The sequence below is a fragment of the Chanodichthys erythropterus genome, chromosome 15 (assembly GCF_024489055.1).
Source record: "Chanodichthys erythropterus isolate Z2021 chromosome 15, ASM2448905v1, whole genome shotgun sequence".
NCBI classification, from domain to species: Eukaryota; Metazoa; Chordata; class Actinopteri; order Cypriniformes; family Xenocyprididae; genus Chanodichthys; species Chanodichthys erythropterus.
The window spans coordinates 40387712-40411544 of NC_090235.1; the positions used below are offsets into that span (position 1 = coordinate 40387712).

A 23833-nucleotide genomic window follows, 5' to 3' on the forward strand; every position below is an offset into this window, starting at 1 on the left:
CATGAGTATTGGAACATGAGTGTTTACCACTAGCATTCGCTGTGTCGTGTTCGTGGATTCATTATGTCGGACTAACCGCAGGTAACTCAATCTGCAGTTGTTACTCCTGTCTCCTGACAGAAACATTGCATGCGGCGCCTGTGGAGTGTGGAAAGTTACTGGAGCGCGCAGCCGCGATCGTCTCTCACAAGGAACATCATGGCAGTGATTGACAAGCCAGAGGGCCAATCCACGCACGTCTCTCACAAGGAACGTCACAGCAGTGATTGACAAGCCAGAGGGCCAATCGTTTACGCGATGATCGTGTAAACGATTGGCTGATGTTTTTAAGGCCCTACTTCGTGCACAGATGATGTATATTAATATTATTCCTTTCAGTGCACCTAATAAATAGTCTTTTATCAGTTAGTAAAGACAGTTTCAAGTAATATTTGTAGCGATGTACAGTTATCAATTAATTTATGGATGAAATATGAATATCATAATTCAGAAAGCTTTATGACGTTCATATATCGACCCAACGGGGAATTAAACATATATGGTGAATTAACTACAACGAATTATAATCAATCACATATATGATTAGTTCTGGTTGAATAATTATGTGGAAAACTATCAGTTCGTCCACCGAAACGGAAAATTATCCACAGATTATCACGACAGAAATGTTATTCTCGGGCCGGGAGACTAACTTTCTATCATAGCCTTCAAATATAGAGCAAGGATATTAGAATCAGAACGTTAAAGTGACTCGGTTGTTGCTAAAATGAGCAAGTGAACAAAAAGCATGGATATAATGAGTTTAATATACGAAACGGGTAATACACAGGTTATACGGCTAAATGGACACAAGTAAATACAAATACATACAAAGTAGAGGGAAAGGCAGAAACGAAAGAGATGATCAAAGCAGGTCAAATTGCAACAGTTCACCTTTAAGAGCCAGCAAGGAAACTCAGTATTTAAAATCGTAAAAACGTTATACTTGCATAGGTTAGTCAGGGTGCTTGGAGTTTCGGAGCGCTCGGTTTGATAGTTGCTTCTTCCGGAGGTTGTTTCGGCGAAGTTTCAAACGAAGGTTTAACTGTTGTAATATGACCGGAAAATAAAGAAGAGAGGCCGTCTTGACGGCAGGAACTCGTGCAGAAAACTTGTGCCACCAAAAGACGCGTGTCATGGTGTTTTAAAGACAACAGACCAGAACGCCTTCTTGATAACGTCCTCCAATGCTAGCGTTGCGATTTGGCGGGTTTCCACATTCCTTTGTCCTGTCTCCCGAATAAATTTATGGTATGTTGAATCAGTGCATTTTCTTCATAGTATTATTAAACATTGAACGATGCATTTGGCAGAAATGTAACGTACATGAGTGAATAGCTCTGATTCACAGCTTTACGGAGAGATCAAACTCGACAGGTGTCTCTCGTCATATAAAGAAGATACACTTTACACTCTATTAGCTACTATCGTTTAACATGAAAACCAACCTACTACAGTCAATTCTACGATTCTACACTAGTAACACATACATGCAGCGAGCACTACAATGGCAGGTACATTCATATTTGCAGGTATAATATTTGTGTATACAGTCTTTGTATGTGTGTGTGTGTCTGTGAGTGCGTGCGTGTATTTTCTCTTTTTATGACCGTTTGGAATTCGGGCCTGTCTTTCGAAACCCGATCTGTGGCGTTCGCATCTCCTTTGAAGTCACAGAGGAGAGGTTTGGGACTTATCGAAATAGTCATAAAAAAAAAAAGTCTCGTGATCCATTAGTGTCTGTCGGGCCGGAATCGATGTAAGATTTACAAACCAAAGTTCCGTGAATTGAGGCTTAAACACAGTTTATGGTGGGACCTGCTCATCCTTGAGACTGTGCAGACCCTACATATTGCAAAAATGTATAAAACAAAACATACTCTTTAGCACCTTTAAAGCAGAGCTCTATGGCTATAATTTCAGTAATGTTTAATATCCTGGCAATGCATACATTAATCATTGCATTTGTTTATTTCAAATATGTCAGGTAAAAAGCAAGAGAGTATTATTTCAGTCTGGGCACCAAAGGGTCAGTCCCCTAAAAAGGTTCAGATCAGAGGAGGAGACAGTGGAAGAGGTGGAGGCAGAGACGGTGGAGAAGACGGTAAGGGAGACAGTTGGGGAGAAAGTAGCAGAGACCAGAGGAGACAGTGGACAAGACAGGGAAGAAGAAGAAAGCATTATATGTGGAGCAGCCATCAGGTGTACTTTTAAAAGTGAGTGGTCAACCAAATGGCCATTCATTACCATATGCACCACCAGCTCCTACTACAAGTGTTCAATTTGCAGACAGGAGAACTCATGTGCCCATCAAGGTGTGACAGATTTGAACAAACGGGCATATAAAACGTAAAGGGCATCAGGACAAAGAACAGGGACTTAAGTCAACAAGCAGAATAATTTTATTTGTGCTGATCAATTATGAACAATAGGTAAAATTGAACTGCTCGCAAAAAATAGAGAGAATTGGGTGGGGCTGAGGGGCTGCTGCTGCAAATTTAATCTGACTCCAAAACTTTTGATAAAACTTGAGAGCCCTGCTTAAAAAGCATATATAATACTCACAAATGTTTCAACCATAAACACCTTTCTGTAACGTCTTTGTTTAAACAATATAATATAATAAACTACCTCACAAATAAATTAGGGATAAATATAGCCTGACTGTGTCATGGCAGATTCAGTCTCTTTGTCCCTTCAGGTCAGGTCTCGAAGAAAAACTCACAGAGTCGAAGTTCCAGAACTTAGAAGTATTTAACTTTATTGTCAAGCAACAAAGTGAGATGACAGCTCCACATCTGAGGCTCTCTTAGCGAGAGCACAGTTTTTATACATTTTTCTTATCTCTTAAAACACACCAAAGTAGTATCGTTGGCTGGTAATATTCACCCTTACATTTTCCCATATTCTCGCTTACAGGGGCTCTCCTCCCACACCTCCTTCCCATGTACTCCCCCCGACCTTTCTGCCATAGTCATTTCACTATTATAATTCCAGGTGTTGCTTATGTAAGAGACAATTTTCTTAGTAAGGGTGGCTGACTGCCAACTACTGTACATCTTTTATCTTAATCTCTCATGGCCTTCTGTCAGCTGATGGTCAATCCTTCCCACTGGCCAAATGAAACATTGTATCAAAACAGTCAACACTCCCCAGAGGCAAAAAGCCTTCACGTGACACCCTTTAGTGATGGTCTTGTTCATTTCACAGCCACCTGTTGTCTGGTGGAAAATTACCAACAAAATATGCTCAGTGGCTAAGTAAACTTGTCTGACCCTTACAGTTACATAGGCCAAAAGGCCTCAAAACACTTCTAGCTTTTATAGTAAGCAAACTAATTCTACAATTGTTACTCCAACTGTTGTTGCAATTTTGTTATTAAAAAATTACAGAATGTATATAAATAAAGATTTTCAAATTGAATTCATTTCATTCATTGAGATCCAATGTGTGATTTAAATGATTCCTTATTTTTTATTTATTTATATTTTTTTAGCAGATTTACTTTTGAAGTAAATCTTTGTGTCTGACATTCTTTTTAAATTATGTTGTTAAGGTCATATTGAATATTATACTCTTTGCAGTCACTATATTGTCAGGGTTAATGAACAAAAGGATTAAGCTTTTGAAACTCTACACAATATGCATGCAACTTACATGATATTATAAAGTCTAGCCTAGGTTCTCAGATACTGTGATTTCCTTCTCACGTCACTGAATTCAGCATTAACTATTCACATGAACAGTATAATATAATATCATTGTAATCCCTGATAAAAACATAGGGGTAGACATGATCTTTTCTGTGTTATTATGTTTGACTCAGACGATATGATACAAAATACATAATTTGGTTATGGTGGAAAGTAAAGTGGTTGCCATGGCGACCACGATGGCTTTTTGTGATGGCTCCATTTCTGAAAATGTTCAGGGCCCCAAACTTCATGCTTTTATGAAAAAGTGAAAACATTTTTCACATATCACCTGGACTAGTATTCATTACTTCAATGAGCCCATTGCTTCTGCCTTAAATGAATACATCAAATAAACCGATTGTTAGCTAACTGCATGATTTGTATATGTACATTTCTGAAATTACATAACTTGCACCTCTGTTAACAAATCACTCAAAATTATAATGTTGACATACATTTTTTGTAGAGCTGCTTTCAAACAATATGTATTGTGAAAAGCGTTATATAAATAAATGTGAATTGAAAGAATGCATATTGAGAACGGCTATTATTGGCCAGCTCCTGCGTCAGCATCACACGCATGTGTCGTGCTGCTCACGTGAACAGCATCAGCCAATACTTGGCTGATAAGCTATGTGTGAGGATGCTTCTCAGCCAAGGGAGTGGGCTCACTCACAATTTTGCCTAAGCACACAGCCATGAATAAAGAAAGTTACAAAGACTTCCTCCAAGAGCAACTTCACCCAACCATCCAAGAACAGTTTGGTGACAAACAATACCATTTCCAGCATGACGGAGCACCTTGCCATAAGGCAAAAGTGGTAACTAAGTGGCTCAGGGAACAAAACATCAACATTTTGGGTCCATGGCCAGGAAACTCCCTAGACCTTAATTTCTTTGAGAACTTGGTCAATCCTCAAGAGGTGGGTGGACAAACAAAAACCCACAAATTCTGACAAACTTCAAGCAATTGATTATGCAGAATGGGCTGCCATCAGTCAGGACGTGGCCCAGAAGTTGATTGACAGCATGCCAGGGCAAATTGCAGAGGTCTTGAAAAAGGGGTCAACACTGCATATGACTCTTTGCATAAACTTAATGCAATTGTCAATAAAAGCTTTTGACACTTATGATATTATACTTCTGTATACCATAGTAGCATCTGACAAAAAAAATCTAAAAACACTGAAGCAGAAGACTTTGTGAAAATAAATATTTGTGTCATTCTCAAAACTTTGGCCATGACTGTACACACAAAATTGCTGTTATGTTTGTGATGTTCGTGGGTAAATTTGACCCTCATATTGACCCTCTTCTAAGCTAACTGTACAGACCCAAAATAGTAAGATTTTTTTTTTTTTTTGGTTATATTTTGTTATGTTGGTTTTTAACTAGCCTGGTAAAGGTAAAAAGAGCTTTTTTCCACTTATTTCAATACTTAGAAATATTTTTTTTTTCAGCCACAGATGGTAAAAATTAGCTATCATTTCTTTTTTCAAGCAATCTGAAATATTATTTAACCTATGTTTTTCTTGAAATTTTGTGACCTTTTCTCATGTAGGATCATGAACATGCATGCAAAGTTTCAGCAAGCTGATGTGTTGTGAAATGTGCATAGATACATTTTCTATAATCTTGCTGGTCATGGGTCAATTTGACCCATATAGGCAGCTATTCAAAAGAAACTGTACAGACCCAAAATACAAAACACTTTGTTGTATGTCAGAGCCCATCAACTCTAGCCCTGAAGTGCAGTGTCTTGCTGAGTTTAACAACTTTTTATTTCCATGTTAAAAAGTAAAGCTGTTTTACCTGTTAACTGTCTGTCCCAATTTTTGAGCAAAGACATGAAAATTACTTTTCCAACTTAAATGGTTAAAGATCTTGAATACTTCAGAGCACAGACTTAAGTTTGGTATCTTTTTAAAAGGCAAAATGCAACAGATTGTAAAAGTACAATTTGTAAAAGTAAAGTTTTAAAAAAAGTTACAGAAGTTTATGAAAATTTAAAATATAAAATATGTGTTTTACAAAACATGTCCAACTCTAAAACTGCAATAAAATCAAAACTAAATATCTGAACTAGTTCTGTGCCAAATATTAGGTTTAGATCTTAAAAAAATAACTTTCAGGAAGGTTTTTTTTTTTTTTTTTGGGTGCAGTAATAAGTATGCTATTTAAACATGTCTGGCACTAAAGGCACTAAACTGGGATCTGTGTCCAGAACTGGTCATCTCGTGGATTCAGACTGCATCAATGTATGACTTCACCAATCTATCATTATCTCAGGAAACTTACATTAAAATCACATGTAGATAGTTTCCCACACTCTATAAAAAATTAAATGATCTAATAAAAAAATCTTGAAGAAAACTGCAAGTTAGTTACTTAAAAATAGTCTACATGTATAACACTAAGTAAGAGGCTGATTTCAGACTGTTTACCGTATAAATTAATGAAGTTATTAACATGTTATGCTCATTTGTTTCTGCAGCAGTGTTTTGGCCAGGTTCACTTCAGCATTTTTAAATCATTGTCATGTTTTCATTTACAGAAAGAGGCTCAGATGAAGCAGTCAGAAAGCCTGGAGCCCTTCTTACCTCCAAGCAGCACTGAGAAAACCAGTTAATATTAGCGTTCATATGACAGGACCATTGAAAGTGCCTTAAGTGTATTGTGATTTAACAATCACTCTAGTTCTAGACTTTCAGGTCATCATTTAAAGCAACTGTGATATATATACTACTGTATGTGCAAAGGGCTTGAATTGCCATTTAAGTAACAAGAACTCCATTTTTTTAATATTCTGAATAGACAATTTATGTTTCCAATTGTTGATGTGTTGATTGTTGAGGTTCTCTTACTTCTGAATAGACAATTTATGTTTCCAATTGTTGATGTTAATTGTTGAGGTTCTCTTACACTTTATAGTACAAAATATTGTGCAAAAATAAGAGCAGAAATCAAGATATCTATTAGTGTAGGCTGAATAAAAGCTTTGTCTCCTTGGCGTTCATAAGACTTCTCGGTTGCACTTTATTTTACAGTACATGCACTTACATGTACTATCAGCATTCTTACCTATAAGAAATTACTGGGTAATATAAGGCAACTACATGGGTTAAGGTCAGGTTTAAGGGTACTGTAGTTTCAGGGTTAGTACCTAGTTATTACACAGTTATTGTAATCACTATAATAAGCACATATGTAAAATAATGTGTACACACACACACACACACACACACACCCCACTGTACTGTATGTATTTGTATAAATGTATGAAACTTATGAAACTTATTTTGGATCAGCTTAACCATATTTATTTGAAAATTGTTTTGGATTTTTCAGTATAAAAAAAGCATTCTTTTGGAGTGAATTTAAAAGTAGAGTTTAGCCATGGCCTGTAGGAATTTCTTCTTTCTTTTTTGTGCTGCAAGCTGCAGGACTTCTTCCGGATTACTGGAGTTTAACTCTGTCTGTCCGATGGCCTTGATCTGTGTTCAAATAGATTTACCATCATCAGCTTAATATCTATGTAGTGAGCTAATTAGTTTCTTTTGTGATGGCCAAATGTTCCACCTGAAAATCAAGATACTTCTGTACAAAATTTGCATTAAAAATGCACTGAAATTATAGATATTGCATGAAATTAGCATTTCTACACTATCTGCAATAAATGTTTTAGACACATTGTAACTGTGATTCTTGAATCAACAGAAAAAAACTAATCAGCTTACCGCAACTTGTCTTTTGTCACTCTCTCCTCGTTTATGGTGCATGTCCGAGGGCAAATGTTAAGGTTTAACAATGGCTAGAATATCAGACATGCTGGAAAAAAAGGTTATTCAAATCTTTTTATTAATACATTTTCCAGATGTAGAGCTCAAGACTGATAACGTAACCTCGGTTCCCTGAGATACGGAACGAGTACTGCGTATGGGGAAAGGTCTCCTTTTTCCCAGTTACTGAAGCCTTTTTCAATAACGCAGTGTAACTGCATCGTCATTGGTTCACTAATAGACAAGTTGTTGAACCAATGACGGCGCGGCATAGCTGTGCGGCCTATGGCGACAAAGCCCGCGAATATTCCCGCCGAAATGGGCGGGGTAGCTATATAAGCAGGCGCTTCGCCATAGGATTTCAGGTATTCCACTGAAGCGACGACACTGAAGCCGCAGCCTCGTGGCACGCCATGTAACGCAGTACTCGTTCCATATCTCAGGGTAACTGAGTATGTTCCCTTTCGATACTTCACTCGTACTGCGTATGGGGAACGAATTCAACCGCGCCGTGCCACGGCAGGGAACAACTGGACTTGGACACCGCAAGCGAACCAGAGGAAAAGTGAGAAGGCCGGAGCCGTCGAACCCTCGTTACACTACCAAAAGGTGAGTCAACTCCCAGAGTGGCATGAAGCGGAGCTCGATAGAGGCCACTGGATCATACCAAGAGGACCCGAGCTTGTAAGGTCGAGACGTCCAAATTATAAAATCTGACAAAAGTGGACAGCGAGGACCAGCCGGCCGCCTCACAGATGTCTTTAATCAAAACTCCACTAGACCAGGCCCAAGAGGAAGCCATTCCTCTAGTGGAGTGGGCTATAACTCCTATGGGGCAGTTGAGGCCCATAGAGGAGTAACAGAGTAATAGCGTCGACTATCCAAAGCACAAGACGTTGCTTTGAGACAGAAGACCCTTTGGTGCGGCCACCAAAGCAGATAAAGAGCTGATCGGATTGCCGGAAAGGCTGTGATCGCTCAACAGGGCCGTGCAGAGACCTTTGGAGGGGCAGGTGCTCAAAGTATAAAAGGGGCACATGGAACAAGGCTTTAGCGCTGCTCAAAATATCAATACAGCAATATATTGTGATGCATTCCTTGCTGATTCGCGTATTGATATGGATGATTATGTATTGATACAGCAGCAAATGCTGTGATGCAGTTTTGAAAAGGAAACAGAATGGGAAAGTTTAAAAGTTAAAAAAATATTTTCTTTCCACCTAATAATAACTCTGGGATTAGAAAGTTGTCTTAAGTTGTCCCAACCTGATGGCTTTTTCTTCTCTGTTTTACAGAATAATTAAGAACAGCTGTTATAGTAAAAACTATAGAAAACTTTATAGTAAAATCGACGTGGCCCATGTTTCGTACAGTACAATATAGTTTTATTATCTGAAAAAAAAAAAAAAAAAAAAAAAACATTAATTGGGGGATAGGATGATGGTGGCCATGTAAGGGGTAAGAGTGAGAAATCATCAAAAATATAAATAAAGAAACTAAAATGTGTGTGTGTGTGTGTGTTCATTCTGATGGCACCCACTAAAAATCACAGTGTAGCATTAATCTTATAAGTGGAGGATGAGTGGTTGTAGGCACTTATAACAGAAGTTTCCTGTTGGACATGTCCCTAAAAATGTTAATGACATCATTGTCACTAGGGTCACATATCCTTCACACCGCACTTTGATGTCAGGTCAGGTATATTATTCATTTTATATTGACATTGATATTTTTACATTTATTTCCAGAGAGATATTATTGAGTTTACAGGCTAAAGTGGTCTTGCTGTTGTAAACAATGTTGCTATTGTAGGAAAAAAAAATGTGTGTCACATTTAAAATATAATTATATTTTAATTCATTTCTGAATTGTTTTTATTTTTATAATGATAATTCAGAGAATGAGAAAATTTGAATAAGTCTTACCAGTGTTGTGATAATTATTTTTAAGGCACTCTACGTTTAAAAAAAAAAAAATAAATATTGTAATATAATAATAGTTTAGTCAAATAACATAAAAAAGAACAGACCCCTCGATGCCTGCCTGTGAAACTTTTCTCCCTCAAACAGCACGCTAACGTTACTTCTACACTACAGACTACACACAGCAATATAAACAACACATCTGAATGTTCTCACATCACATCGTTCTTGTAAAATAATAATAAGTAAATAAACTTCAAAATCACTTCGCTGAGAATGAAACACCACTTACCAGCTGCCGCGGTGTTGAAAATATCCCCTGGCAATTAAAAATGCGCGTGCGGCGTGGGGAATCGTCCCGGTCAGATGAGGTCGTCATCGTCAGGTAAAAGGTCATCATGTGGGTCATTTTATTTACGGCTAAATTATTATTAATAAATTTTACTAATATTTAGACATTCACAAAAGGTCATGTTATTACAAAAAAATAGAGGAAATTTTGCTTTGACAAAAGGGCACTTTGAGCACCAAGGGGCAAAGGGGCAGGTGCTCAAGCACCCAGCGCACCCCCCCTCTGCACGTGCCTGTCGCTCAACGTAGGTCCTTAATGCCCTGACGGGGCAGAGCAATCCCAGCTCTCGCTCGTCCGATGAGGGAGGAAGCACTGAGAGGGAAATGACCTGTGCTCTGAATGGAGTCGAGAGCACCTTAGGGACGTAGCCATGCCTAGGTTTCAAAACGACCTTGGAGTCGTTGGGCCCAAACTCAAGGCATGCAGGGCTCACGGAGAGGGCCTGCAAGTCGCCAACACGCTTAACCGATGCTAGTGCAAGTAGTAGAATGGTTTTGAGCGTCAGGGGCCTGAGGTCAGCTGAACAGTGGCTCAAAGGGAGGCCCTATGAGAGCTCTGAGGACCAAAGAGAGGTCCCAGGTGGGAACGGTGAGAGGACGAGGTGGATTCAATCACCTAAAACCTCTCAAGAAACGCACCACAAGGTTGTTTCGCCCCACTGACTGGCCAGCGATAGGAGCGTGAAACGCTGCGATGGCTGCTACGTAAACTTTGAGCGTTGAAGGGGTGCGACCCAGTTCTAAACGCTCCTGGAGGAAAGACAGTATCGGAGATACGTCACACTCCACTGGGTCTATGTTGCGTGCAGAACACCAGCCAACAAAGACCGACCATTTCTGGGCGTAGAGGCGTCTCGTGGACAGAGCTCTCGCCTGAGAGATGGTATTCAGCATGTCCCCGGGGAGGTTAGCAGGCTCCCATCGAGGGACCAGAGGTGCAGAGCCCAGAGTTCTGGCTGGGGATGCCAAATCGTCCTGTTCGCCTGAGAGAGGAGGTCCCGTCTCAGGGGGATCAGCCACAGAGCTTTCGTGGAAAGCCTGAAAAGCTCTGAGGACCAAACTTGGCTCCTCCAGAGCGGGGCCACCAGGAGGACTCTGTGCTTGTCTTCCCTGATTCGTCTGATGATCTGCTCCCAAGTTTGTTCTCCCGTGTATGTGAGTCACTCTGAGCGACTGAAACCTTGGTAATGCCCATTCCAGAAGACGCTTCGCCAGAGCGCATAAGCGGCTGGACGAAAGACCGCCCTGGTGATTTATGTATGACACCACTGTCATGCTGTCCGACTGGACTTAAGATGTGGCGTCCCGTCAGGTGTGCCTAAAACGCTTCTCGAGGCAGTTGATGTGCAGATGGCTTTCTTCGTGAGACCACGAGCCGAAGGCCGGTCTGCCCTTGCAAAGAGCACCCCAACCTGTGTTCTCATCTGTTATGAGCACCGTCCTTCTGGACACCACCTGTAGGGATACACCTTGACTGAACCATACAGGGTTCATCCAGGGTTTCAGAGCTGTCAAACAGGCCTGATTGACCCTGAGACGCAGGCGGCCATGCCGCCAGGCGTGAGGAGGGACCCCAAATTTCAACCAGTATTGCAGAGGCCGCATCCGAAGAAGGCCAAGCTGCAGAGCCGGGAAGGCGGAAGCCATCAGCCCTAGCATCCTCTGGAAGTACTTCAGAAGGAGATAGGCTCTGTTCCTGACCGATGGCGCGAGCTGCTGAATGGCCAGAGCGCGCTCCGCCATACGGGCTGAGTCAAAGACTGCACCCAGGAACATTATACGTTGGCTGGGGAGCAGTGAGCTCTTGGCAAAGTTGACCCTGAGACCCAGGCACTCCATGTGGCTGAGTAGCACAGATCTGTGAGATAATTGAGAACCAGGATTCCCAACTGTCTCAGTGGGGAAAGCGCCGCGTTCATGCACTTGGTAAAAGTGCGAGGAGCTAGGGACAGCCTGAATGGAAGGACCATATACTGGTAAGCCACACCCTCGAATGCGAATCTCAAGAATCGCCTGTGATGGGGGGCTATCTGGATGTGAAAGTATGCATCTTTCAGGTCCAGCAAGCAGAACCAGTCCCTGGGGCAAACCTGCATGAGGATCTGCTTCAGCGTTAACATCTTAAACTTCCGTCTCAGGAGGGAAAGGTTCAGGAGTTGGGAAAGAGTTCCCAGCCGCTGGGAAAGCTCTTTTAGAAAGTGGCGTTAAGCTGCGGGAAATGCTCTTTAAACGGCGCCGGATGGCAGCAGGAGACGCGCTGAGAGGCGGCCGGAAGCGGGAAGCTCGAGAGCATCAGTCTGCGAGGGTGCCGGCGCTGTCTTCGTTCGGCGGTCTCAGCTCAGTCCGCTGCGGGAGCCTCTTCGCCGGCGGCGAGAACTTCTCCCAGGCGAGCTTCTTCCAGACGGTGAAGGCTTTCAGCCGGAGATCAGCAAAGAGGGATATGAAGTCGTCACTGAAGGAGAGAGAAATGAAATCCTATGGCGAAGCGCCTGCTTATATAGCTACCCCGCCCATTTCAGCGGGAATATTCGCGGGCTTTGTCGCCATAGGCCGCGCAGCTAAGCTGCGCCGTCATTGGTTCAACAACTTGTCTATGAGTGAGCCAATGACGATGCAGTTACACTGCGTTATTGAAAAAGGCTTCAGTAATGGGGAAAAAGGAGACCTTTCCCCATACGCAGTACAAGTGAAGTATCGAAAGGGAACTCCTGATTACAGATTGTTGATGGTCTGAAATGGAATGTTCTTTAAAAAGGATACATGTCAGATATTCCAGAATTGTCACATCCCAAATGTAGTCATAGAACGAATCCATAGAGTCATGACTGATGGAATGAGGAGGAAAAAAATTCAACTTCTGAACTATTTTGTAAAGCTGGTACTGATACAGCATGCATTGCGAGTTCACCTGTTTTGCTCTTGTAGAGCTTTGAATGCAGTCATGTAGTCCACTTCCCTCAGAAACTGGCATAGAACAGCCACCTGCAGAGTGTACACAATCACATCATGAATTACCAAGTTACAATCATCTAAAACGAGATTAATGATTTACATGGATTGTTACCTGAGTGTGACAGTTCAACAAAGAACAACACTTGATCATTCTCTTCAGAACCTGCAGAGACATTCAGCATGTGTCAGTCCTGATAATATCCTAGTATCATCTTTAGAGGGCATTTTATTACCAAGACAAAAGTAGAAATAAAACATTTTCTTTTCAGTTGTTCACAATGTTCAGAAAATGTGCAGCACCTGGTCAGTGTAGACATCAGGAGGAACTGGTTTAGTGAAGTAATCTGAGCACACAGTCCCTGCCTGCAGATAATAATGCATCGCTGCAGAATACTGGTTGGTCACTGAAAAAACAAAGGAAGAATATAAAATAAAATTAAAAATGAAAAGTGCTGTAACTGAAGTAATTTTAAATTACATTTTTGAAGCATTTTTGTATACATCAAATTGTGAAAAAAAAAAAAAAAAAAACGTTTCTAAATGCTTTCTCTGAATTTATAACCTGTTCTTACAAAAATTTATCTAGAAGTACTGTATTAATAATTCTCTTAGCATTAACACAAACATTAACATTTAATGCTGAATTTTTAGCATGAAAAACAATTTGTATAAAAAGATTACCAAACAGTGCCCTCCACTAATATTGGCACCCTTGGTAAATACACTGCGTTCCAAATTATTATGCAAGAGACAAATCAGTAAGATTTCTGTACAATAAACATTCATATTTTAGTTTTTCTAAGAAAATGTTTGTTCGTTTATTTATCCATGACTTTTTAGATAACTGGTATCAATCTCAGACAAAATAATTTGCCAGATCTATGGAAACCCTACTTAGAGGTTGTTCCACATTATTAAGCAAGTCACAGTTCTCATGCAATATGGGGAGGAAGAAAGATCTTTCTGAAGATGAAAAGCATGAAATGGTGCAATGTTGTGCATAAGGCATGAAAACAACTAATATTGTGTGAAACTGAATGGAGATTATCAAATAATCATAAGATTTGTGAGTGATTTAGAGCACAGCAGAACTCGGTCAGATAAAGGCTTATTGAGGAAAGTTCCTGTCAAAAAATGTAATTGTATTAAAAGGGCAGCTATAAAAAAAGCCAGTGTTGAGCAGCAAACAGGTATTCAAAGCTGCTGGTGTGTCTGGAGTCTCAAGAAGCTCTCCATGCAGTTGTGCGTAAAGATGCATTTCAGCCACTCCAAACCAAACTTCACAAAGAGAAACATTTACAGTGGGTTTAGAAATACATGAAGACTCATTTTTAAATAGTTTTATTCACTGACTAATGCCGTACTACAATGGATGGTCTAAATGGATGGATTTCTGGATGGTTGGTGAATGGCCACCACGTTCCAACAAGACTACGACGTCAGCAAGGAGCTGGTGGGTGATGATTTGGGCTGGAATACTGGGAAGTGAGATGGAGGGTATTAAAATTACTTCTGCAAGATATGTGGAGCTCATAACTGACCATTTTCAGCTATGGTATAAAAAGGAGGATATTTGTACAATGCACTATGCACTATCCCATGCTGCAAAAAAAACACCACAGCAATAAAACTGTTTGAAAATGTATTTCTACACCCACTGTAAATGTTTCTCTTTGTTAGGTTTGGTTAGTGGTGCATCTTTACGCACAACTGCCAGCCTGCATGGTGAGGCTCTCAAGACTCCAGAGACACCAGGAGCTTCAAATACCCGTTTGCTGCTCAACACTGGCTTTTTTTTATAGCTGCCCTTTTAATACAATAAATTTTTTTGATAGGAACTTTAATAAGCCTTTATCTGACCGAGTTCTGCTGTGCTCTAAATCACTCACAAATCTTATGATAATTTGATAATCTCCATTGTTTCACACAATATTAGTTGTTTTCATGCCTTTTGCACAACATTGCACCATTTCATGCTTTTCATCTTCAGAAAGATCTTTCTTCCTCCCCATATTGCATGAGAACTGTGACTTGCTTAATAATGTGGAACAACCTCTAAGTAGGGTTTCCATAGACCTGGCAAATTATTTTGTCTGAGATTGATACCAGTTATCTAAAAAGACATGGATAAATAAACAAACAATCAATCATTTTCTTAGAAAAACTAAAATCTGAATGTTTATTGTACTGAAATCTTACTGATGTGTCAATTGCATAATAATTTGGAATGCAGTGTATGAGCAAAGGCGACTCTGAAAACTTTTTTGAATAAAAGGTCAAAAGGATAAACAATGCAGATTTAGTTTCACAGCTGCCTTTGCTCACATTTACCAAGGGTGCCAATATTAGTGGAAGGCATTGTAGGTGAAAAACAGTATGTGAAAAAGTAGTATGTCCGAATTCACAGTACTGATTAGAATTAACATGTGACCTGTATCTGGATGTTGTCCTCATACGCATTGAAAAGACAACTGTAAATGCATTTGTGATCAGAATGTTATCTGATCAACATCCTGGTTCGGAGGTAGTCAAGGATGTATTGTGATCGGATCTCTGTGTAATGTAAATGCAATCCAGCCAGCATATCTACATTCAGAGGGTGATGTCATATAAATTCCCACCCAGTCTCTCCGCATGGCTGTCAGAAAATAAATGGACAGACGCAGTTTTGATAAGAAATTAAACTTTTTAACTTTACAATAAACGTCAATCTTTAAAACAGTTTATTTAGACTTACATGATACCTTGTGTGTCACTTTTCATTTTTAATTGTGCAACATTATCTAAATGAGGCGATAGCGTGTTTTTATTGTTTATTAATTTCCCAATACAGTCATTGCACGCTACAACCTTAAACTTGGATGATGCGACTTTTTTAAAGGGTTAGTTCGCCCAAAAATTCTGTCATTCATTACTCACCCTCTTGTCGTTTCACACCCGAAAGACCTTCGGTCATCTTCGGAATACAAATTAAGATATTTTTGATGAAATCCAAGGGTATCTGATCCACAGGTTTATGTCCGAACATCAACTCAGTATTGGCCGAAGGATCTAGCAAATAATAAGCCGGTATTCGGACGTAAACAAGGAAGCCAGTTCACTACATATGACAACAGTTCAAATTGTTGAATAAAGTCGTAATTTTTGTTTTGTTTTTGCGCACAAAATGTATTCTCGTCACTTCATAACATTAAGGTTGAACCATTGTAGTTGCGTTGACTATTTTAACCATGTTTTCAACTTGGATTTCATCAAAAATATCTTAATTTGTGTTCCGAAGATAAACAAAGGTCTTACGGGTGTGGAACGACATGAGGGTGAGCACTTAATGACAGAAATGAAATTTTTGGGTGAACTAACCCTTAACATGATCAACCCAGTTATTTTTGTATGATCAACAAGTATTTTTTCATTTAAAAAACTTAATTTGATCTAAGACTGGAGATTGCATCGGAAAGTAAAGTAAAAATGAGTGAAAGCAATGGGACATTGATTCATTTGTATCGTGTTTACTCTTAATCTGGTGTCGTATAGCTTATCCTTGTTTAGTTCTAATTAATGCTCTTTAATGCAACATGCGTTCTTTTATTTCTTTAATATGAAGTGTTCAGATTCTGCCATTTTCTACATTTTACACAAACAATATAAATGCTTGCAAGCTCCTTTCAATCATGAAATGCATTGGAATAATTACTTTTAATCTTCTCATCATACAAGATTAATATTGGGAAACCTAAATTGGCAGATTAAATACTCTATTTGTGATCGATTGTACATTTGTTGAATAAATTTCAAAAATTCTGTGCTGTGTGCACTGCATTGATAGAGGCTAAAGTGAAAGTTGTTTTATGCTACAGTGATTGCATATTAATGCCAAGTGTAAACGCAGCCTCTGTAAAGCTGCTTTGAAACACGTGTATTGTTTAAAGTACGATAAAAATAATATGAATTGACTTGAAATAATCCCTCCGTGTTTAATCTTTACACTATGAGCATAGGATTTAAATTTATACATTTGCTTCTACTTACCAAAGTAAATGTCGGCCTGTGTACAGAGCCACGACTGATTGTTGGGGTTGAGGGTGAGAGCATAGTTAACCAACTCCTTTAACGTGACGACCACAGCTTCAACATCCACGGACTGCAAACTGCATTGACACCATCATCATCAGAACATTTGACACCAAGATTACACCATCAAAACAAACCTTATAAATTCACAAATTATTGTTACTTCAACAGATTTAAATTTCTTCATCTAATGGCATTTGATTTGTTGTGACATACTTGGCGAGAGATGAAGGCCATATGGAGATATGCTCAGCTGTCACTTCATTCACTATATCATCCTGGGAAATACAAAACATCATATACATAATGACTTGGAATCCCTCCAGTCCACATGAATGAGCCTTCCATGCAGAATGTCTAGCACATGGAACCAACATTGATCAGTAAATTTCAGAAAGTAAACCAACAATGTTGTTGTTTTCAACAATATTCAATATTCACGATATTCTGTAATTTATTACCACTGTTAATCATCTCAGTTTCCGATTCAATCACGCAATCAAATATGGTTGTCAATCCAGAAACTTTGCCGTGTACTTACCAGCATGAATAATGAAACTTGTATTCAGTTCGATACTTTCACATGCTTGATGGATATAATTGTGATTCGCTACAGTGTTTCAAAAACATACTGGAAATGCATACTTTGAAAAATCATACTTTGATCCTCAGAGCGCTCAAACAAACACAAACGAGAGCGTTTGAAAGCAGCGCCCTGCAGCAGGTACCGAACATAACAGGTACTATAATTTTTTTTTAATAATACCGACTGGTACCGGTACATTTTATAATCCTAATTACAATCTAGAAAAAGTAATTAGTACTCTTATGGAGTAACTTCCTCTACACCAGTAGCACATACCCGTACAATACTGTGCAGCCGCACAAACAAAGAGATGAGTGTTGTCAAAACCAGTGGCTCCTAAAAAAATAAAATAAAATTAAATTTGTATATTGATTCTGGAAGTTCTCTGTACTTACATTAGACTTATGTAATACTATGTACTGGCTATGTTTCACTTACCCGTAGTTTCTTCATAAAAGTCATGAATTTGCTCCTAAGAACACAAACAAAAGGAAAAATTAAACAAAATGCACTAACATGACATGCAGAATTATTTAACATATAGTACAGTAGGTGGACAACCAAAATGGGTATTACCGCCGCCGCAGGGCCGTTGCGTTAACTGAAATTCAGTCGCGTGTAAAAAAAAAAAAACTACCGCCAGGTGGCGCAAAGGGACGGATTGGAAAGTGACTGTAATAATAAAATGTCGGTTTGTAAACGGAGATGAAAGGACGAAGTAAAACAACAATAACATTATAATATAACATTTTAACATCCTTAAAAACCTTTAGAAAATTTAAAGTGAGTTAATTTAAAAATGTGGGATAGTCTTTGGCTACAGTCTATGCATCAAAAATTAAAAAAAAAAAGACCTTTACACAAAGTCTATATTATGTATAAAGTATATATATATATATATATATATATATATATATATATATATATTATATATTATATATATATATATATATATATATATATATATATATATATATATATATATATATATATTATATATTATATATTATATATTATATATATATATATATATATATATATATATATATATATATATATATTTATTAGGAGCGCACACACACGGATTAAAAATGTAATATTTTCATTCTGGTTTGCTCTTAGCAAAAAAAATAAAATAAATAAATCCTTCAAGTTCCATATGTGGAGCGAAATGAGAACGGTCCAGCATTAAGAGCAATAATTCTTATTAACTGCTATTGTTCTTGATTTTATTTTATTGTTCTTGATTTTTTTTGGCTTTAGGCTATATATGCTATATAGGCTAATGTTTAGTGAATTTGACATCGCAGACAAAAATACCATCAGGAATAAATATTTAGGCTAATTTACTCATTAAAACCAAAGGTGTTCATCAGTGATTGTACATCAAGAGCAAGGACATGTTGTGTGCAATTTGTTTGGTGCTTTTACCAGAACAAAACGCTCGATTGTCTGTGTGAAAACTGCTCGTGTGCACGAGTGCCATGAGAACTGATAACAGCAGCAACGAGCACTAGCCATGATTTCAGAAACACATTCTAGCGGATAGATCGCCTCTTATTTAACACAGACCTATAGCCTATCTTATCGAATTGAGATATTTCTTTCTTTTTAGGTACAATTATTCGCTTAGTTTAAGTTCATTTTTGAGGTGTTTCAGATTCTCGCAGAGAGACAGCTGAAAGCGCACCCTGTTTTTTATTTTATTTTATTTTTCAAAAGTACAAGGTTGTGTTGTTATTGTGAGCGTTCACAAATAAAAGTAGACCATTTGTAGTCTTGCATCAATCTGTAGGCTATCGCCAAAATGACTGCCGAACGAACAGCAAGAGCAGAACGAATTTGTCAAACGTTTTAAACTAAACAAAATTGTGAAATGCATATATCAAGAGCATGCTAACAGATGAAAATAACAGAACAAAACAGCATTGGATAAAGTAGATTAGCGCCCTGCATGGGCCTCAAATATAGGCCCTATCCAGTCTTTTTTTCCCCCTTCTCCCAAAACAGCTTATATACTACTGTTTCAGCTATTAAAATAGTTCAGTTTTGTATGTAATGTAAAAATGGTTATATTTTGTTTCTTTTCTTTATAAAATGAATTTACAAAAACGTTTGGAGCATTTTTTTGTTAGTTAAATGTACGTTTTTAAAAAAAAAAAAAGTAGGCTAATGGCCAAGCGGCCAGCGGCAGACAATGAGTTGATCATAGCCTATGTTTTAATAAATTTAGCCTTCTCAAATCATAAGGACTTGTCTAAAATATAAGCTATAGATATAAAACAGTTCAAGCATATCACAATGTTAGTTTAAATGTTTAACCTAAAGAAATGTGCGCTCTTAGACGCATATCCAATCGTTTGTATGGAGTGAAGCTGAAGCAGGCTCTGCAGGACATGGAGGCATTAGCGAGATCTCTTGCATTTTTTTTTTTAACAGTGGACATCTTAAAATAGGCATTCGTTTTTGCTCATAAAGGTAAGAGTAATACAACTACAAATTTCTTATCAAATGGAGATGTTTCTTTTAGGTACAGTTATTCGCAGAGTTTAAATTAATGTTTCAGAAAGATTCTCGCAGAGAGACAGCTGAAAGCGCACCCTGTTTTTATTTAATCTATTTTACAAAAGTAGCCTACAAGGTGTTGTTGTTATTGTGAGCGTAAATATAAAATAAAATTTTAAAAAAGTAGTCCATTTGTAGTCTTGCACTAATCTATCCGCTGGAATGTGTTGTTTCTGAATTTGATATTTGAAGGAATAGAATACACTCCTGCATTTAAATGCGGCTGCAGGAGTTGCAGTTTTTTATGACATTTTATTAATCCGTCCATTCTTTTTAGTTTCAACGATTAAGCTAAATCGTGCCTTAATGATGGGAGCTAAATTAATCAGTGACTCACGTTTTGCTAAAATAAAGGATAATTCATGAAACACGCAACAATTTCTTAATCAGTGTCCAAACACGCTATATTTTTCCTAAGTAGTTAATATATATTTTTCCTAAGTACTGTAAATAAAGGACAGGTAACGAATAACAAAGTATGTGCGTGTCAAAAATCCATGCTGCTTTATTAAAGGACTTTAAAATATAAATAAAAAAATGTATTTGTGATAAATATAGGCCTAATATGTGAGAATATTGACATTTTGAATAAAGATAAATGTGCTTTGATGCATTTGTTGGATAACGTGGTTAAAGCTCCACTCAGCGGTCACGGTCAGAAGTTGCAAATTCACTTTGCGACACGGCGGTGGCGGCAGGTGCGGCGGTAGAAACTCCGTTTTGGATGGCCACCTACTGTATATTATTACAGCATATTGCAGACACTAAAACAGCTGTTTTTTTTTTTTCCTCAGGAAGTCATCTAGGGCAGGATTTATGAATCCTGACTAATTTCCCATGTACAATATAGTGGCCTTGCAGTAAATGCCCTCTGTCTCACCGGGGAAGGATGCCGAGTGAGGACTCCCTTTGTTTGAGAAGGCTCACTCTACCCTCATTGGTGCGTTTGTGTTGGCTGGAAACACTGCAGATTTGCACCACCACTTCCCAGAGCTCCTTAGCTGTGCGTCTGCTCTCTTTAGGTCCTGGCAGCTCCTTACAGGTGGATGCTATCAGCTGCCCCAGCTGCATGAGTTACAAGGTGAAGAACTAAATTTTGAATTTTGTTTAACAGAGTTTCTTTTTGTGTGTGCTTCACTCATGTTTCCATTTCTCCTCGAGATGGTGCGCGAGCCTCAACAGCACAACCTTGTTATCATCACTACATTATACAGCCTATTATTATCCACTATCATCGCCACTTACACTATATAATAAAATCAGTCATTCACGCGTCTTTTTATTTAGGTCCTTGTCCAGCTGGGCAAGTAAAGTTCGAGCCCTGACATGTTAAACCAGCAATAAAATCCTGATTTATAATGGAGACGTTGTCTGATTAAATCACCATACACATAAGGTAAAGACATTTACTGTGATTTTGACTATATGTACTGTACATGTAAAATGATCACTCAGATTATAAGCAATAGTATCTATTTTATTTGTTCTCTGACAGAGCGCACAGCTTAAACTGAATGCGCTGCTGAACCAGAGAGGTACGCCTGCGGCAGGAAAGCAAGATCTCGCACTCGTGCGGTAGTACCAGGGGGTCTCGGAAGTTAGATCAGGTTAGATCAAGTTGCTATATTCGTCACAACAAGCTTAGAAAAAAAGTCTCAAAAAGGGCCTGAAAAGGCGCTAAGTTGGCAACACTGATGCAGCCTTCTCTCTCCAGGTCCCAGCCTGTCGCTGTCCAAAACGGCACACGGCAATTTTGCACTGGCCTGAGGCAATAACCAAACTGGTTCCGTGTGTGCATCACACCAATGTACATATTTTTCGACAGCAAATCAAAGTTATTAATTATTTAGGCTTTATTCAAAATAAACTGGTAGTATTATTTTTCTTCAAAACTATCTAAAAAAAAATTAATGAATGCCTGTAGAAATAAAATTTAATGCTTTTTAATGCCATTTAAGGCCTTAATTTTCACAAAATCCATTTAATGACTTTTAATGCTTTTTAATGCCCCGCAGATACCCTGATGCAGTATATAATTTCTATATAAATTCATCTTAATGCAGTATGAGCAACAGGGTGTGTGGGGAGAGTGCAGATACCTTTATATATGGGTTGTTGTTGACCAGTGACTGGGGCACCTGCAGTGTCAGATACTCATTCTCCCTCCAGTTAAGCATGAACACAACACATTCCTCACCAACAATCTGACGCAGCGGGAGATCTGTGGGTGTGAAGAACACTGTAAGAACTACAGAACCCTCTCCTAAAATATGGATTCATCCACTTCATCTGATTTCATTAAAATAATCACAAAACCCAAAGAGCTTATTTTGTGTCAGAAGAATAAACTCAACACTTTTATTGTTTCTGCATAATTTGGGTTGATCACATCCTGAGTAAATGGACAATGGGAGACTAATGGGAGCAGGTGGGTTTTCAGGACAAAATCTGGAGAGCTGAACTGGCATCACCTGTATAATCCAAACCTACCTTAACATCTTTTTTGTCAGACTTGAAGAATTTTCTCTTTTTAATGTAAGAACTTTGTGTTTAGATCAGAATTTTACAAGAAAGCACTGTTTATAGAAATCTCTAATTCATATCTCTGGGATGGTGCCGCTCTTCTCTCTAGTAATATAGCACATAGTCTTGCGCCCGTTTCACACTGCAAGCTTAAGCGTGAGCGTAACTACATCGTCACTGCAGCTACAGAGACATGCGAGTATTCACACTGGAAGCATTTGTACAGCATCACAGCAGTGGCTCAAGGGTGCATATAAAGGGAGCATTTCTTTACAAAGACAACAATAAATTTGTTTTTATAAGTTGGTTATTTATAAACTTGATAGTGTTGAAAGTTTGTTAGCATATAAACATAAATAAATTAATAAATAAAAATAAATAAATAAAAGCCTCGTGTCATCCATTGCTGCACTCGAATGAGGTAAGCTGTGTTTTACATCATCTGCCGAGTGCACGTTTACAACACAGAAAACTCCGCGAAAAAAGCCAGCAAACTCGGGTTTAATTTTGGTATGCTGCAGCCTATATATATATATATATATATATATATATATATATATATATATATATATATATATATATATATATATATATATATATATATATATATATATGTGCAATAACTAAAACAATGTTTATATATCATATTTTCTGGCTAGTTTAACTTTAGTTTTTTATACTACACCATACTTTACCCCAAACTGAATAATTAAAAACAAGTTGGTTAAAACTCTTCTATTATTATGTTTGATTCTTAATTTTCTTTTCTGTCATACTCAAATTCTTGTTAAAACACATTACACATGCTTATTCTGTGCATTTTGAACACCTTTTGTGTGAAATTATATTTATTTTGTCCATCAAAAGTGTGCTTTCACTTTAATTGAGCACCAGCAGCGCAGCAAAAATAGACTCGGTGCCAAAACTTCTGCTTCACTGCTGCTCAACCGACGCTCCTGCTTGACGCTTATGCGCTGCTCCTGCTGCCTGTGTGAATGCATCCGTTGGTTAACATGCAAGCCGGAAAAAATATGCGCTGCTCACGTGCCACTTATGCTTGCAGTGTGAAACAGGCATTAGGGCTGAAACATGACAAACTGAGGCCCAGTTCAGGAAGCAGACAGACTGGCTAAAACGACCGTCTGCTGGCTGTCTCATGTCAAAGAAGTCAGATAAATCCCAACACTCAGACACTCTTTCACCTAGATGATATCACATAGTGACTGTGTCCGTGCCCCGAATTAGTAAATACAAAAAACCCCCAAACCCATTTAAGGGTAAACATTTAATTGATGATCCACAAATAAATAAACAGATATAATACTGATCAACAAATGATAAAGCTTAGGT

The 23833-nt window shown here is 38.4% G+C and overlaps 1 protein-coding gene across 7 annotated transcripts in view; it reads right to left on the bottom strand.

The window, feature by feature from the left end:
• Positions 1-2798: 2798 nt before the first annotated feature.
• The window catches only part of ints8 (integrator complex subunit 8), a 122185-nt gene continuing 101150 nt past the window's right edge, over positions 2799-23833 (bottom strand). For 2 of the 7 annotated variants that reach the window (XM_067411685.1, XM_067411682.1), the window contains 12 exons: positions 22060-22181; positions 20841-21025; positions 17834-17867; positions 17672-17731; positions 17026-17087; positions 16768-16886; positions 13039-13142; positions 12851-12901; positions 12695-12768; positions 12547-12611; positions 7472-7515; positions 2799-7228 (listed from right to left, as the gene is read on the bottom strand). In XM_067411685.1, coding sequence (XP_067267786.1) covers positions 7112-7228; positions 7472-7515; positions 12547-12611; positions 12695-12768; positions 12851-12901; positions 13039-13142; positions 16768-16886; positions 17026-17087; positions 17672-17731; positions 17834-17867; positions 20841-21025; positions 22060-22181 — 1037 coding nt within the window. In that variant the 3' untranslated portion in view covers positions 2799-7111. Of the gene's footprint in view, positions 7314-7471; positions 7516-12546; positions 12612-12694; positions 12769-12850; positions 12902-13038; positions 13143-15206; positions 15377-16767; positions 16887-17025; positions 17088-17671; positions 17732-17833; positions 17868-20840; positions 21026-22059; positions 22182-23833 lie in introns of those variants that run through there. The other 5 variants (XM_067411683.1, XM_067411680.1, XM_067411681.1 and 2 more) reach the window with 4 other exon arrangements.